This window comes from Pagrus pagrus (assembly GCF_965226575.1).
Source record: "Pagrus pagrus genome assembly, chromosome: 12".
Classification (NCBI taxonomy): domain Eukaryota; kingdom Metazoa; phylum Chordata; class Actinopteri; order Spariformes; family Sparidae; genus Pagrus; species Pagrus pagrus.
Window position 1 is genome coordinate 20,634,301 of NC_140196.1, and position 16,854 is coordinate 20,651,154.

Genomic DNA, 16,854 nt, shown 5'->3' on the forward strand with positions numbered 1-16,854 from the left:
GTTAGTTTGTCAGCAGCTCCGTAATCCAGCCTAAAAATTGGACTGTACTCTGAAGGCGCCTGTGAAGCCATTTTTAAAGAATTTCAATATTCAGTGTCTCCTTATCTTTCACACACGGATATCATCACCTCCCTCTGTGCTCCATCTTGTATGAAACACTTCCAGTGATGTTGCGTAATCCTCCACAGGAAATATGGGTCACACTGTAGACATTAAGATGGGTAAGGCAATCTTTAGTGCACATGAATGACAGGGCCTAGTGCTGCGCCCCCGCCACTGATGTGATCTGACACGTAGTTTACAAATGGCTGTACTCGGATCCGTCAACACACGGCCGTCATTAGTCGTGTGGTGTACGCACTCGACGCTGGCTGGCACCCATTTTCTACTGTAGGGGGAGAAAACTATAGACAGCAGGGGTACGTTAGTTTTATGCCTTGCTGCACCCAAGTGGATCAAATTACAATTTATCAAAGTGGACACAGGCTTTACCCGTTTCATTGCACTTCATCACCTGCTTTCATTTGAGAGCAGCAAGCCGTGGAGCAGCTACTTTCTGCATTTTAATCTGCCTGTCCTTATATTTTTAAAGCAGGGGCAGAAATGAGACACCAACAACTTGCTGTTAAATGCTCCCACTTGTCTTTTCTCTGACTTCTCCCCCAGAAAGATTTCTCTTTGTTGCCACGGGTCTGCTTTGGGTCAGAGTCCGGGCTGCCAGTGTTATAGAGGGTTTAAAATGTCACAACAGCGTACAGGTAAGTGTTTTTTTATTTACAGGACGACAACATTTGGATATATCCACTTGATTTCTAGCTGCAGTAAATCATGCTGCAACACAGCCAACCTGGAGCGTGCCCACTTCTACTGGCACGAACAGGTGTGAGCGGTCCACTCTGGGACTTTGCTCCATATATCGTCTGTTGGACTTGAACATAAAAGTAAACAAAAACCCATGTGGACATCGATGTTGGTGGCAGAGGAACTTGTTGCATCGCCCCCTTCCTGAACAGCGCAGCGGGGTGTCCTGTTTCAGTATAAAGGGTCTCTGGAGAGGGTTCCTCTTATCGCAGTTCAAGTACGCACATATGCCAGGCGGAAACCATTCACACGTTACAAACTAAAAGCAACATTTATAGCAGCAAACTGAGAACAGCTTTCAGGAGGAAAACACAAAGAAACGGAGCAAAGTGAGACACTGGGAAGCAAGGAGAAGCCTCATTATTATGTATTTGCTAGTGAGTAATGTCTCCTGCACATGAAATGTACACTGAACTGTGTGTCCCGAGTCTTTGCAGTACAGTAACAGCTCATCCAGCCCCTCGGTTCAGTCCCTTCAGGCGGCTCGATGAGGACGTCTATGACAACATGGTACTGCAATACTCTGAAACATCTTATCAGAACAACAACGATGGATTAAGACAGATTCACAGATCCACTTCCTGTAAACCCAATAGTAGATCTGAATTGCTTTTGCAACAAAACAAAACAAAAAAATAAGAACAGAGGACTTGGCTACTGATCAGTCCAGAACTAGCTGTAGTACTTCATGCCAAATGTGTGAGACCAGATCGCCATGACGACCTGGACCAGAAGTGCAAATTGACCCCAGAAATTTCATCTGGAACATTTTTTCTTTTTCAGGGGGTATAAGTTAACCCCTGTTGTGTGCAAAGGGGCTACAAGGGTAAATTCAATGACATGTAACCACCATTTTGTGCCTCATTAAAAATGGATCGCAGAACATGCGGTCCATATTTGACGTGCCTACACTTGGACCTGTTCACCCTCTTCTTCTGCTCCCACCTGCCAGCCCCACCCTCATACAACAACAAGAGAACATCTATAACAGCGACTTTATGTTGAAGAGATTCTAAGCCATCTTGTGAGGTGTATCATGGTGTGGAGCGCAGAGAGGTGGGCTTGGAGAGGCCGTCTACGAGCCCCTGTAGCTGTTGAAATGTCTCCTAAGGGGTTAATCAATAAAGTCCATAAACAAATCCACCAGCATCATCACTTTCATTTCTTGTTGCCCTCTCTCTTTCCATTCCCCTTCTCTTCTCCAGTTTTGTTCTTTCCTGTATCTCATACAGCTGAGTTCAAGGGAACAACTCTGTACAACATATGCTAAGGGAGCATCCCCCTTCTACATCTTCATCCATTTCCATCTCGTTTCATTCTGCTCTGTTGCTAACAGATCCATTTGGGAACAGCTCAAGTAAAAAAAAAAAAACAAAAGAAAGGAAAATCCACATCCGTTATCCTCCAATTCCAACAATCCTGCCTTGGGATTGGCCAGAGGGTCCTGTCAGTCAATGTGAACGAGCCAGTCAGTAGGTGGGGAGAGATGAGGCGGAGGGCTGCAGGGAGCCGGAGGAGTTTGAGCGTCTCATGTGAGGGAGGAGGTAGGAGTCCGAGCACAGCTGGTGGACATCGAACCGGTCCTCCTTACGGTAGGCCAGACAGCGGCGGATAAATGCCTACAGAGGAGAGGAAACAGATTATAGACGGAGGCTGGAAGAGTGTGTTGTGTGACTAATATTTACTCAGAGACACACTACAGCAGAGAAAGAGAGTGGATTCAGATGTTTGCGTGTGTCAGCTCATCAGTGAACAGCCAAATTGTTTGAAAACTCTGGTGGACATTAATAAACACTTGAAGTACAGTATGTTAATGCCTTTCATACTGCTACACACCAATGTCTCAACTCAGTTATGGTTACGCCTACTGGGGTTGTGCAAATTTAATTAACTGGGTGAAAAACAGATATTCCTGTGTGATTATTTAATCTATAAATGGTTCTATTTGGTTCTATTTTAACATCTACCATATCAGGAGATATACAGTATAGATAAGAGACTATTTTTCCATATTGTCCACCCCTAAAGGCTAACTAAAGACGTGTATCTCGATGGGGCTGTGGGTTAATTCCGTCTGTATATTTTCGGGTTTTCTGAAAGCTTAGGGATGAGAAAGAAGACAGAGCAGTACCACCTGAAATCATGGGGGCCAGTGTGACTAATACTTCATGCAAGACAACCACAGAACACGACGCAGAAGTTTAAACAATGACGGACACCTGAAAGTGCAGGAAATGACATTTGTCGACACATCACAATGTATTTAATGGCCTCACAGACCACCGCCATCTACAACGCTGCCTCCGCTTTTGCCTCTTTCATAAGAGGCGCATTATCACAGACTTCCTCCACTGTTGCCGTCAGAAACTCTCCACTCTAAGCTGCCTGCTACTGGATGTATTGCTTCACATCTCTGCCAACGAAAAGGAGGCATGTAAGTATGTGGGCAGTTACGGTTGCATCGTTCGAAATGGATGTCTCCATTTTTGTACATAAAGGGGGCATAAATGAGCCTTTACTTCAATACTTTACTTATTGAGTTAATGCTGGAAATTGGATACAGTAAAACTTGTAAAACATACTAGCCCTTGTGTGAAACTGCATACTGTATCTGTGTTTATATACACAGATAATGTGTGTGTGTGTGTGTGTGTGTGTGTGTGTGCATGTGTGCGTGCATGTGTTACCTTGGCCTCCGTGCTAGCCTGTGGTTTAGCAGGAAACTGGACCTCCGTGGCTTTAAGGATGGTGTTTTCCTGGAGAATGTCCTGCTGGGACTGGTTGTGACCAAACGGCTTGAAAAAAAACAAAAGAAAACACAGAAAATCACCAACAAAACATGTCTTTCACACTGCTTCAACTATTGTGACGATGACCTGAAAAAGAATTCAACTAACAAAAAAAAAAGCTTTCTCCAAAGTGTAGCAGGTGCTGTTTAGTGTTGTACCTTGCGTCCGTAGAGGCACTGGAAGAAGATCACTCCCACAGACCAGACGTCCACCTTGTTGGAGATTTTCGGTGGCTCCTTCCCCACCACAAAACACTCTGGAGGAAGGTACCTGAAACACACACATACAGAATACTATAATATAATATAGTAATATATATATATAAAATATATATATAAATCTCATACCATTTAATAGATTTGTCAAAAAATATATTTTTTCTCTGACTATTTGAATTTTCCATTTAAGGTTATTTCTTTAAAAAAAGTACTGTCACAATTCACTGCCCATGATATCGCAATATAGTAGATTAGATCTGAATACAAGAAGACAATATTGACTGTAACGAGGGGTTGACTGTTACAGTGTCAGTCTGAAAGGAATATTAGTGTGTGATGGTCTTACCAGTAGGTGCCTGCTCCCTGTGATGTGAGGTCCATCCCGTCCACGCCGTAGTTGTCATCATCCATAATCTTTGACAGGCCAAAGTCTGTGATTTTGATTTCTCCACATGCAGTACCATCCACTAACAAGATGTTACCTGCACACCACACACACAGTCAGACTCAGTACAGTGTGTAAGACAGATTGATCAACACAAGATCAGGTTAAAAACTGGAAAGGACTACAGCTGTATCACCAACTGCAGTGCGCCAGATATGCAAAATCCAGCCAGAACAATTTCACACCTCGTTAATAAAACATTAAAAATAACTGCGTAGACTTAAGCCGACTTTAGCCCCTTCTTATCAGTTAGTTTTGCGTTTTCAACAGATTTCAGTTTCAACTTTTTGTACATGTGACCCACCAGGTTTGAGGTCATAGTGGATGATGGGGGGTTTGATTTCGTTGAGGTAGCGCAGGGCGCTGACGATCTGCATGACGATGGAGCGAGCCTCTTTCTCTGACATCAGCTTGTTCTGCTTCAGGTAGAAGTCCAGGTCGTTGCCTTCGCAGAACTCCAAGACAGTACAGAACCTGAGGACAGAGACGGACACACGCACGGTTACATACAGGAGAAAAAGAGATGATTCAACAACTGAATGTCAACAAATCCAGGTCAACAGAACTTGCAAGTTCAAGAATATAACTACTGACACTGATTTATTGATCTCCAAGTAGAGGGATCAACTAATACTACTACTTAGAGCTGTTACAATTTCTATACCAGTACTGGAAATGCCGCCGATACTGCCAAAAATGCACATATCGGTATCGGCGAATACATGAGTCTATTTGAAGACGTTTTGATATTTTAGAGACTAAACAATTAATTGTGAAAATGATTAGCAGATTAATCTACAATGAAAATAAGCTCTTAAAAGAAATGGATCTTATACAGGACTGGGCTGCAGCTGAAGATTGACACTCTGAGGGCTAAGAGGAGGAATTTCAGCGTCAGGACCTTCTGCTGCAGAATCAGCCCGACTGAAGTTTCCAGTCATGTATGTGAGCTGCTCCCTGACACAAGGAAAGCTTTTCCAATATTATACAATATGAGCGGAGCCCATGCTCAACCTTTGTCCTCAGAGAGATAACTATGCTGTATTGTTGGACTGGGAAGTTAACACTGGCTGCAGTGACTTCACCCCACGTGCTCAGGTGTTAACCCTTTAGAGATAACTTCCATTGTCAGGGCATGTTGACGCCGATTCATGCATTTTTCTGTGATTCTGCTTTTACGATTTACTCTTTCCCAATCCGATACCAGCCCTGTGATGTGTGCTCTTACTTGCAGTTCTGACTGACGTAAAGCCTGAGGCAGAATACAAACAAGTCATGCATTCTTTCAATATTTACTGGTTGGGACCTTTACAAAAGGTTTGAATGTTACTGATGTGTTGTTTGAACCCAGCACTGGGTGATAAACGACTTCAGGATATGTCAACCCAGCAGGGCTGCAGCTGGCAGAGTTCAGAGGTGACTCACGTGTCAGTATCCAGGGAGAAATAGTCATACAGTTTGACTATTCTGGGATGGTCCAGCTGCTTGTGTATCCGGTACTCCCTGCACGCATGCCTGGAAGGAAATAAATGTCAACGTAGCGTGTATTTGTGGAGAAACATTTTGTCTTTTGTGTATCTGAAGTTGAGTGTGTGTGTTTGAGACCTACTTGTGGTAGTTCTCCTTTTTCTCCTCCCTCCAGTTCTTGTTGAGCTGGTGGATTTTAACAGCTGCATAGCGCTGCTCAAACAGGTCAAAAGCCTGTGTGACAAGAAAAACGCACACAAATTCGTTTCATACTCATACATGCCTTACAGAGAGAGGGGATGGGATAGTAAGACAACGCAAATGTCACCTTATAGACCTCGCTGAAGCCGCCCCTGCCCAGCAAGTGCAGCAGCAGGTACCTCTCATTCAGGGTAGGATGGTCTTTAAACCTGTGTGAGGAGCGCACAAGATTATTTAAGCTCATCGGTCATACTGAACTCTACGTCTTAACCATGAAAGACATTCTCTGTTTCTTTAATGTTTTGTATTGACAGTGTAAACTCTTAACCATTAGGTCACATTCCTGTAGGACAGACTTACGCTGAGCTGTCCTCGTTGTTTATCCTCTTCAGCTCTCTGATATGGAGGTTCCTCACCCGCTCCAACCGCTCCAGCTCTGCTTGGATCTCCGCTTCCTCCTACACAAACACACCATTTTAATTATTTTCCTGTTTGATGGTTCGTGAACTTAAAACCCATGAATGCAATTAAACAATCTGAAAGTCCAGCGGCCATTTTAAAACCGAGTGCGTGACCATCTACGTGTAGCTTTAATTTGATTTTCAGTGTTTCAATGAACCTTTTGACCACGTCACTAGATACCAATGTTTTATGGTCACAGTATGTCGTCATCTTTGATAAATTGCTTGATTTCATTCTTTTCTTTTTCCTACTGACCTTTTTCAGATGTCCAAGGCGAAGTTTGAAGATCTCTTCCTGCTCGTGGTACTCAGCGAGGGTCAGTCTGACAAAATACAGACAAGTGAAAATCTCCAGAGGGCAAAAGTCTCAGAAAACATGCTTGACTGTTCATTTACGAGGTTCATAACACTTTAACGAGTAAAAATCAAGGACTTATGAAAGATACATAAACCAGTAATTTCCAGAATCTTGATGTCTTTATCATCATATACATATTTACTATAAATATGATTGCGAAAAGTGAGAATGCCTTTCTACCCTCAGTGATCAATGTATTTCATCAAATTGTTCATTTTACCAGCTGTTAATATTACCTTTGAATGTATATCTTGATCATGATTATTTAATGCTTGCAAATTTCAACACCAGGAGACAATAAACAAATATGATGACGGGATCGTTTCATTTAAAATATGTTTATATGACTGCTTGTGTGGATGAAACACCAGAGTATGTTCAAGGAATATATTCAAATTCAACCGTATTCTTAACATTGAAAAAATTAAGCGTTTTCCAAACTTTCAAGACTTTGTACTAATTCTGCACTTGGATCTACAGAAGTCAACTCTAAGTTTAGATAAATGTATCTAAGAGAGGCCTATAATGCATGGCTTCTGCGGTCAAATCAATATAAACTGGGGGCAATAATCTTTCTTTATGGTCCAGCCTCCTCCAGTTTTAAACAAAGTGACAGCGTACTCACAGCTGAGGCAAAGAGGGCTTGAGGAAGGGGTCTGAGTCGTTGCCGTTGACCACCTTGGTTTTGCGCTGCTTGGGTTCAGAGGTGGAGGCCACTGAGAGGGAGGGTGACGCAGGGTTCGGAGGCTTCCTCTTGGCCAGAAGCTTCCTCTGTCGCTCTATGTCCTCCCTCTGCTGGTTGATGCCCTCCTGCTGCCTGTACAGATAAGACGACACAGACTTTCACATGTTATCTCCTGGAGGTGAAGTGACGCACGCACACAACTTTTACTCGTGCCACTGTATTTCTGGCCCTTTAATGCAGTTTAGAAGGTGAAATGATTGAAAGCTGTGCGTGTACTGTATTATCTCACTTGATCAGGTTCTGGAATGCGTATCCGTCGGTCCACTGCTCGGTGTAGGACGCCCCGTGTCTGACGGTTGTGAAGTGACCCAGACGGAGACGGTCCTGCATGCTCTTCTCACGACACGACTGCTTCTCCTGGGTGCTCTGTTCACAAAAACAGGACGCCATTGCACATATAGAAATAATAAGAATTTCTGTAGGCTTTGCAATAGCAACAGTGAGACAAACAAAATATTCTGTTGACAATGGCTCAGCTATAGTCTCTAGATTACCATCTCTAATCAGAATAGTGTGGTAGGCAAGTTCATTTTAAAATTACAAAACCCAATGCTCCAGACATTATATAAATCAAATTAATGTTTTGTGAAACGCTAAATCCCACCACCACTGTGCAGCTCCATGCAAAATGGTAGAGACTTCATGAAAACAGGAGGCTGGTGAAGAGATTCAAAGATCTACCAACCCACAGGCAGAATTAGTCCCTCAGGAATTGTAGAGCAAAGCAGAGCTAAAACACCAGAGAATATCGGACTTATTATTGGAAAAGATGTTGCTCCATTTCTGTTGGCTGTGTAACGTTGGACCATTGTATCTTTACAAGCAATACGTCTCAAGTCTTCTACATGTTGCTGACACATGGGTGTGCCATGATAGCATGATAAGAGGATACAGGGTCTCTGTTAGGTTGTTTTTCTTTCTGCTTACAAAAACACATAATGCAGCTGTTTTCCTTCATTTGAATGTATCGTGAGAAGACAAATGGGGTGTGTACATGCATGCAGAGACAACAGATACCTTCTCTATAAGCAGTTTCTTGCTCATGGTAATGCACTTATTGAGCCTCTCCTTGTATTTCTCCAGGAGTTTTTGCTGTTCATCTATCTGTCTCCGCAGGTCACAGTTAGCCTGTTTAAGAAAGACGGCAGGGACATTGTTAAACATGGTTGTGTAGTTATAAACATATTACAAATCGACTGACATAACCTGGAGAACGTTCAACAGTTGTCCTCTCATGCACTCTCTGTCAAAACTCAGGTTATCAATGCCTAACTCACCCTGAGCAGGTCATCTATTCGCCCCTCTTTCTTCTCCAGGTCCAGACTCTTGTTGCTCTCCAGAGCAGCGAGTTTCAGGCCTGTTAACTCCGTCTAAGAGAACCAGACAGAGAAGGTACGAGTCAGTACAATGTATGTTGCAGGAAGGCTTGGGAAAAGTGTGACATGCCAGTGTTTCATGCATGCATGCATGTGTCACATTACCTGGACACACTTGCTTGAGGAGGCTTTGGGATTGTGTTCCCCAAAAGACAGACTCGTAGGAGAGGAACTGTTCTGCCGGATCTACACACAAAGAGGTTTTTGTTAAAATTGCATCCCCCTCATGTGCAAACAACTCGTCAGAAATCCTCGTGTTAAGACATCCTACTGTTAGTGAAATACTCACGATTGAGCCAGGCGCAGAGTGGGAGTTCTGCGGAGAGCGGCGAGCTGATGGGAGGCCTCTGACTGGACTGGAACCATTTCCACCCTGGAACTTTGCAGAGGAAACACATTGTAAGAATTGGTCTCCAAATGAAGAGCACTGTTACAATATGGAACGATGGAAGTTGCTTTTGCACTCACATCAAAGTAGTCGCTGATCTTGGGCCCACGTGTGGAGGTCTTCCCTGCACAGAAAATTGATTTAAAGATTCAATGCAACCTCTAGCTGCTTATACAATCCTGATTTCTTACAGGTGTCAGTCATACCTTGGCTACTCTCTGAATAGGTGTCAGCTTTCCTTTTCCTCCCTCTGGACGATTCAGAGTGCTTCTTCTCCGGGGTCTATGAATTGATATGCAATAAAAGAGAAAGAGAAAAAAATAAGGTATAGCTTTTGTGAGTTTACCTAACATAGCTGGTTCGAGTGGTGGTGGTGTTGAGCAGGATAGAGCAGCAGGAAGAAAGAGTACATACTGAGTAGGCAGGGGAGCTCCCTCTTTTCAAATCAGAGTTCTAGGAAGAGAAGAGAAGAGAAGAGGAGAGGTAGAGGCAGTGGGAGAGACAGAAAGACGAGTGGGCAGAGCAAGGAAAAACATGCAACTGTGTCTAACCAGGATTCACTGTCGGCATCTGTGTAACAAAATGTGCAATATTTAATTCCTTCTTTTGTTACGTCTTCCCAAAATAAGTAAGAGTCACCCACGCCTGTTGCAAAAGTGGTAAATGATTCTGAGTTTTACCTCCGACTCCTTGTCGCTAGATGAGCCCAGACTGCCATAGCTGTGGTTAGAGGACTCGTTGGCCAGACCCTGCACACAGTGAGAATTCAAACACACACAACATGAAAAAAGTCTCTACATGCGAGTGATTTTATCCAACTTCAGTAATCTTGCGTAATGTATACACAAGTGAAACAAAGCCTGGAGGCAGGCCTCCGGTTCGCTACGTCACATTGGAATCCAGATCTTCAGTTATTAGGTGTGTCACATGGCTCTTTTCCAAAACATGCCGTTTACAAGAAGCCTGCATCCGTTTTTAGAAAAACAGGAACTTTTACCTGCTTTTCCACCATGGGAACCTTTGGTTTGGTTCTTTTAATTCCTGTCACCAAAAAACCCCTGTTGCTGAGTTTGCACTTTCTTATAGCACAGTAACTATCATGGTGGAGTTAGTCACTGGTGAACACAAGCCTCAAGACTGATATAACTTGTGTTTGGCATTCTTTCCGGTGCAAGCGGGCACCGGTTGTTGGTAGTAGTGATATTAGAAGTTGGGATTGGAATTTCTTGTTGACATCTACATGATGTAGCCAATTTCTACAGTAGTCTTGTGAGCAAAAATTGTAACAAAAACAGGAAACCAGACTACACAGAATGAACTTTTAGCTCAGGAGTAGAGCTACAACAATGAACTGATTTTGTGTAAATTAGGAAATTATTCGCCAACTGTTTAGATAAATGATTCATCAGTTTGGATTTTTTTTTTTTTTAAAAGGGTAAAAAGTAAGAATTCCCTGATTAAAGCCTCTGAAGTGTGACTATTTTTTGGTTTCTTTACTACCATATGACATTAAACTGAATACCTCTGGCTTGTGGAGAAAACAAGACATTTGAGGACATCATCTTTGCGTTGATATTTTATAAACCAAACATCTAACTGATTCATCTGGACAATAACTGGCAGATTAATCGACAATGAATACACTCCTCAGTTACAGCCCCTACTCATGAGGCTCTTTACCTCTTGGGACAACTGCGATTGTGTGTGACGCATCTCAAAAACAAGGCTTCGGTGTTGTGTGTGCTGCGGTTACCTTAGCACCTCCGCTGGTGCTCCCAGTGCTGCCTACTGTGTTGCCACTGACAGCTCCTGTGAACCTGGCCTCCAGCAGCTCCTGTCTCCTGGGGTCCAGGCTGTGCAGCTCCTCCATGGGGCCTGGCATGAGGGCATCGACAGAGTAACATTAGACGCGTACATCATTGCTAGAAAACCATGGTGACAAGAGCGACTGAGCCCTGAACATTTTTTCCTGCGACTGAATTACTGGAGAGGAATAAAAATGAGCGCTAAGAGAAGGAACAGAGGACGGTATCTGGGGGAGGATTAGAGAAAATTAGAGTGATTAGAGGATAAAAATAGAAAAATGGATTTGATTCAACTGGGCAGCAGGTAGCTCTTTAAAAGATGCACTTTCATGCTATGAGGGTAGATACTGTAGATGAGTGACACTGCATTTCTAACTTGAACAGGAAGGTCGTCGAGAAAACACAATAATCTTCCATCTCATTAGTCTGACTGTCACAATGGCCTCATTGCATAGTGCTAAACTGGTCTGTGATATTCAGGGATCTCCACATCGTGCAGATCGCGCATAATACAAACTGAGATGAGGGGAGGTTTAATCCCAAAGTCTCATCTCTCTACATGCTGCACAGTCTGTGAGGAGCAGGTTTGGGCCTCTCAGTAGTTATGTAGCTAATTCAAATGCTACACATGTGCATCAGGGATCCTTATGCTGGTGAAACGGGACACCGCTTTTCAGGTCATTTGAGGTTTGCCGAGGCCTCGCTTTACATTTCAATTTCCTCTGAATCTGGTCAGATTGGCAGATGTCGGAGTGGTAAACCTCTGAACCACACTGTTCATAGCATGAATCTGACACAGGCAGCGGGGTAAACATATAGGCTGCCTGGCCGGGCCTTGATCTATGACAACCAGTTTCCACACAGGTCCTGTGCTCCCTGCTGACTGCTGCTGCTGCAACTGTTTGTTTCCTTATTGGACATTTCCTGGCTGTCATCTTTACATAGCTTCTGGCACAGGGGCAAGCCCTAAAAGGCATAATGGACATTATGAAAGCGGTGGGCAGTGAAACAGAGCACACAACAAGGCCTGTGTGAGGTTACCTCAGGACAGGGGAGAGAGCGATGCTGCTTAATTAATCCATATAGCTCCAGCTTCATATTACTGCATTATTCTGCATCTCAGGAGTTTATTGTTTAAAAATGATTCGTCAACAATATCAGCACTCACATTATAACGCATATTTTCGTTCTTACCGTCGCTGCCTGTGTTTTTTTTAACACAACCCTTGCTACAAAACTAACATAGTTAGCTGGAAGATCATAACACATTGCTCCCACTTGTGAACACTGTTTTGCCACATCGCATCCAGCAGCTCTGCAATATCGGAGTAAACAGTCCAAACAAGCAGGTCATAACAACAATGAGGAAAAACAAATGCAACCAAACTGTCCAGAAAGGTGAAATCCACGGCCTGTGCTCAAGTTTACAGCAGTCAGGACATGCACTGCAATGCATTAATGGATGCATGCATAGCTACGTTGTTTAATATCCCAACTAGATGCTGCTGATAAGGGGCCAATGTTACAAACTGCTACTAAACTGCAATCGCATCAACAGCTTCGAGAGGCTACAAATCGTGTTAGCTGACAGTCGTACAAGCAAAACAACAAGCTAGCGCTGCCTTTGTGCAAACATGATAGCTTGCTGCTACTTAGACTGGCCATCAACTGAACTGACAGCTGACGTTTGGCTTCCAATTCACGGCATCAGTGAACTTGACATCCATTTTTACTTGAACAAACGTTAGCTCGACACGGCCAAAATAATCCACTTCTCCTGCAAAGGACACACTTTAAGGAGAACAAGAGTCGGTCGTGCACTTGGCGAGCTAATATACCTTCCTTGCTCTTTGCGGTCGCCGTTATATGTTGTTGAGAAATCGTTGGGGACGAGGAGAGCTGCGACCAAGATGGCGTCGCCTCCAAACTTCCACCACCACTTCCACTGTTACTTTGGACACTCATGAAGCCACTTTACCGCCGAGAGGAGCCAGCGTACACACTGCCGTTCGCGGAAATCCCAAACTTGCGTCCATCTTTTGACACCTGCTGTAGCCAAACAGGCGAGTAAACGAGAGTTAGAGCGTTTAGTGGTCGCTAGACGGCTCGCATTTTGTAAGCCGTGCGGGTCCTGCGGAGGAGCGGCTTCTTTAGACACTCGCTGAAACGTTTCCAGTGTAACCTTTGCATGATGACCGCACCGCGCGCCTGTCAGCATCCAGTTCGCGAACGGAGCTCTGATTCTTGTAGGCGAGGCTATCGCGAGGCTGGCGCGCACCTTACTTGGCAGCGCGATGGGGGATGGCATGACATCGAAACAGACACTGATCTGGGATCATTTTACCCTCCTCCAAACTAGCCCGAGGTTGACTGGGAGGCACGTCTCAGCGTCGACCTGAGAACAGCCTCTTGTTTTGGTGAAAACAACAAACACCCCGAAAAGATGGCCGAAAGTTGTCTGCTGGAGAAGAACGACGGGAAACAGAAACACACACACACACACACACACACACACACACGCACGCACGCACGCACGCACACACACACACACACACACACACACACTACATATGCATACTGTATACATACATACATATATATGTGTGTGTGTGTGTGTGCGTTTGTGTGTGTGTATTTATATATATTTACACACACACTTACATGTATATGTATATATATATATATATATATATATATATATATATATATATATATATATATATATTTACATATGTAAAAAAATATATGTATATAAATATATATATATATAAAATAACATATCTGCATCCTCACGTACAGCATGCATGTACAGTAGTCTACAGAATGTGTTGTGTGTGACACAGAATGTGTGTGCTTGCGTGTGTGTGTGTGTGTGTGTGTGTGTGTGTGTGTGTGTGTGTGTGTACGTGCGTGTGCGTGTGCGTGTGCGTGTGTGTGTGTGCGCTGCCCTACAAGAAGGCAAAGGCATTTTGATGCACTGCACCAAATTTGGAACAAAAGACCTTATAGCCCAGACCACATCACTATCCTCCCACCTGCACCCCCCACCCCAACTTGTATTTCAAGACTGAAAAACAGCGTATCAAGACCACAACCATACCTGTACGCACACACTCACTCGTTCACACACTCAAACACACTGACAGGCTCTTTAACATTCAACCGTTTGGCCTACATCTTATTCTTACGTTCCTTTCTAGTTAATTCCAATGTAAAACATTTATTTTGCACGAGAATAAATTCACCGCAGCCCAGACTGTGAGATGAGAGTCAGCAAATGTGTGTTTTTCCTGATACTGTAGAGCTGTTTAACCTCTACTATTTGGAAAGTAAATTCAAATGTCATATCATTGGTTCAGATAAGCATTCAAAGTAATAGTGAGTACACTGTAAAAGGCTCGTTTGTCTGTCAAACCCCTGCCCTCCTTGCAGTCAGATTGCATCAGGAAACACACCGAGGCACAAACGATCATACTGCACCTCATATGCACCTGCCGGTAGTAACCTGAATTTTTGGTCACATGGTTTCCATGGTAACAGAGCAATAGTCTTGACAGGCAATGAGGAGGGTTGTATAAGCAGTCTACTACATTACTCTACTACACACAACACACACACACACAGTTTGTGATGTCATTTCAGGTGTGAAATTGGAGTTGTGTTATGAAGAAAAGGTGAGGGGTGACTGATACTCGAGCAGCAGTCGGGACATTCCAGGAGCGTCAAATGTCTGCTGGAAAACAGGGAGAGTTGGCTGACATTTTGAAAACTGTCTCCAGTCTGTGTAGAAGACAGAAACTGTGGCCTAACACCATCACACCCCTTCAAATAATCATAAAAGTTTGAAAATACAAAGGAAGTAAAGAGCTAAAGAAGTAGCTGTAGATTTACACAAGTTATGATATTTCATAACTGTCTAAACATTTTGTTTAGAAATAAATATTAAATCAGCTTTCAGCTAAGTATACTCTGCCAGCTTCACAGATGAAATATAAAAACAAAACAAAGTTGACATGGTGCACTAAAGTTTTGGATTTTAAAGGAAAAGAAATGCATTTCACCATATTTATATGTACAGCTTTTCCTCTGATATGATGGGTATAGCTGGATGTGGTGTTACATTTTGGCAAATTTTGATGATAATCAAATAACAATTAATGGGCAAGTGTAAAGTATCTGACTCACACATATTAACTTCAATGAAATGCATTCATGTAGCACTAATTAGAAAGGAACTAATGATGATCTGATGGCAGTTGCAACCTTTCCACAAAGATGAATTACTGTGAACATTTTTGATGATAATCATAATACGTTGCCTTTGAAGAATCTGATAGCAGCCTAACTTTTAGCTCAGTCGACCTCAGTTAACACAGCTCACATGGTCACAATTTGCATCAGAAAACAATCTTCTACTATAAAGGCTGAAAGAATAATAGGTGACAATTTTTTTTATGATTTCTAGTATTGTTACACCCCGTCATCTCAACACTAGAGGGTATCTCCACCAATTTTACACATTAAAGTGTGTTTACAGGTCATTTGTTTTCAAACTGTCCATAATGAATCCTACAGTGTTATGGTAGTGCAATGCTAGACCAGTGCTTCTCAAAACCTGCCACCTACATTATCCACAATGCAACGTAGCTGCTGAGTAACATCATTGCAGGCAATTTATCATATTACATGCAGCTTCCTCCGGAGCCACAAAAGGCTTTATACGACTTTTTTAATGTGTAAAATGATGAGTTAAAGATATCCAAACAGACCTTCACAGCAAACTAACCAGTCATAGCTGCAAAGCACAAGTGTCACTAACCCATCTCCATTCCATTTAGTTGTCCCAGTCAGTCATGCAAGCAAGTACAGAAAAACAACAAGAAGAGTCACACTTAACTAAACTGGACTGCAGCCATAACTAATGTCATCAAGTGCAGCGCTGTGTTTGCTGCTATAACATGTCAAATGTCTGTTGTGAAAATAACTTATGCCCCACCTGACTCGTTTCTTTATTTGCTGCTGGCTGTTGCATTTTCCTGCTGGACAGGAAAACTCTGCACAGGTAAAATAGACATTCAGTTTGGCGCAATTGTACACCATATCCCATTTTCTACTTCCCTAACATCCACTGGCCAACAACACAGATCAGAGCCTCAAAACTGTCAGCTGGTGATGTCACTAATTGTCAGCAAAACTTGTTTATGCTCCTTGTACGAGAGTATATAATACTCTCTGTGGACAACAAGCATACAAACAGCACTGTGCCTATTTTGTTTTTAAAATGTATATCAACATGTGTACATTATTTTGAAGTTTCCTTTGAGAGCCCTAAAAAAGACAGTAGGCATTAATTATAGATAATATAAATATATGAGCAGAAACGTACCTTTTAGCACCATAAACTCACTTTCTCAGTGAAGAATGCTTTGTCCACAGTTCCCTAATAACAATGATGTGATTTATGAAGCTAAAATCTGTTATCTGATCAGTTTGAATGTTATTTTTTCCAACACAAATCTGCCATCTTTAAAGGTCATAGGCTTATTAAATTTGTCCAAATATTTTGGCCTGCATGTGTATAGTGGGAATAGAATACTGTGAGTCCATTATACAACAAGAAGTATGTAAATGATCAAATTTAAATAAAAACATCATTAGAGAATAAAAGGAGAACGGTAAAGGCCACTGCCAGTTACATTTTTATGCTTTGTTTTTTTCATGCATTTACTTCTTGAAAACT

At 42.7% G+C, this 16,854-nt stretch overlaps 1 protein-coding gene across 3 annotated transcripts; it reads right to left on the reverse strand.

Annotated features, from left to right (window-relative positions):
* Positions 1-1,109: 1,109 nt before the first annotated feature.
* On the reverse strand, positions 1,110-13,483 carry LOC311265939 (serine/threonine-protein kinase tousled-like 1-B). Of its 3 annotated transcripts, none has more exons than XM_084368069.1 (22): positions 12,953-13,483; positions 11,063-11,184; positions 9,990-10,058; positions 9,724-9,762; positions 9,516-9,591; positions 9,390-9,433; positions 9,211-9,294; positions 9,027-9,107; positions 8,823-8,915; positions 8,563-8,673; positions 7,775-7,911; positions 7,426-7,617; positions 6,699-6,765; positions 6,342-6,439; positions 6,109-6,190; positions 5,923-6,014; positions 5,739-5,828; positions 4,618-4,787; positions 4,215-4,350; positions 3,809-3,920; positions 3,549-3,656; positions 1,110-2,480 (listed from the first exon to the last, which is right to left on the reverse strand). In XM_084368069.1, the coding sequence occupies exons 1-22, from the start codon at positions 13,077-13,079 to the stop codon at positions 2,331-2,333; spliced, it is 2,280 nt and encodes a 759-aa protein (XP_084224195.1). In that variant the 5' UTR covers positions 13,080-13,483; the 3' UTR covers positions 1,110-2,330. The 3 variants fall into 3 exon arrangements, with proteins under 3 accessions (XP_084224195.1, XP_084224194.1, XP_084224196.1); XM_084368068.1 differs by having other exon boundaries at positions 9,211-9,300; XM_084368070.1 differs by lacking the exon at positions 9,724-9,762 and having other exon boundaries at positions 9,211-9,300; positions 12,953-13,482.
* Positions 13,484-16,854: the final 3,371 nt, after the last annotated feature.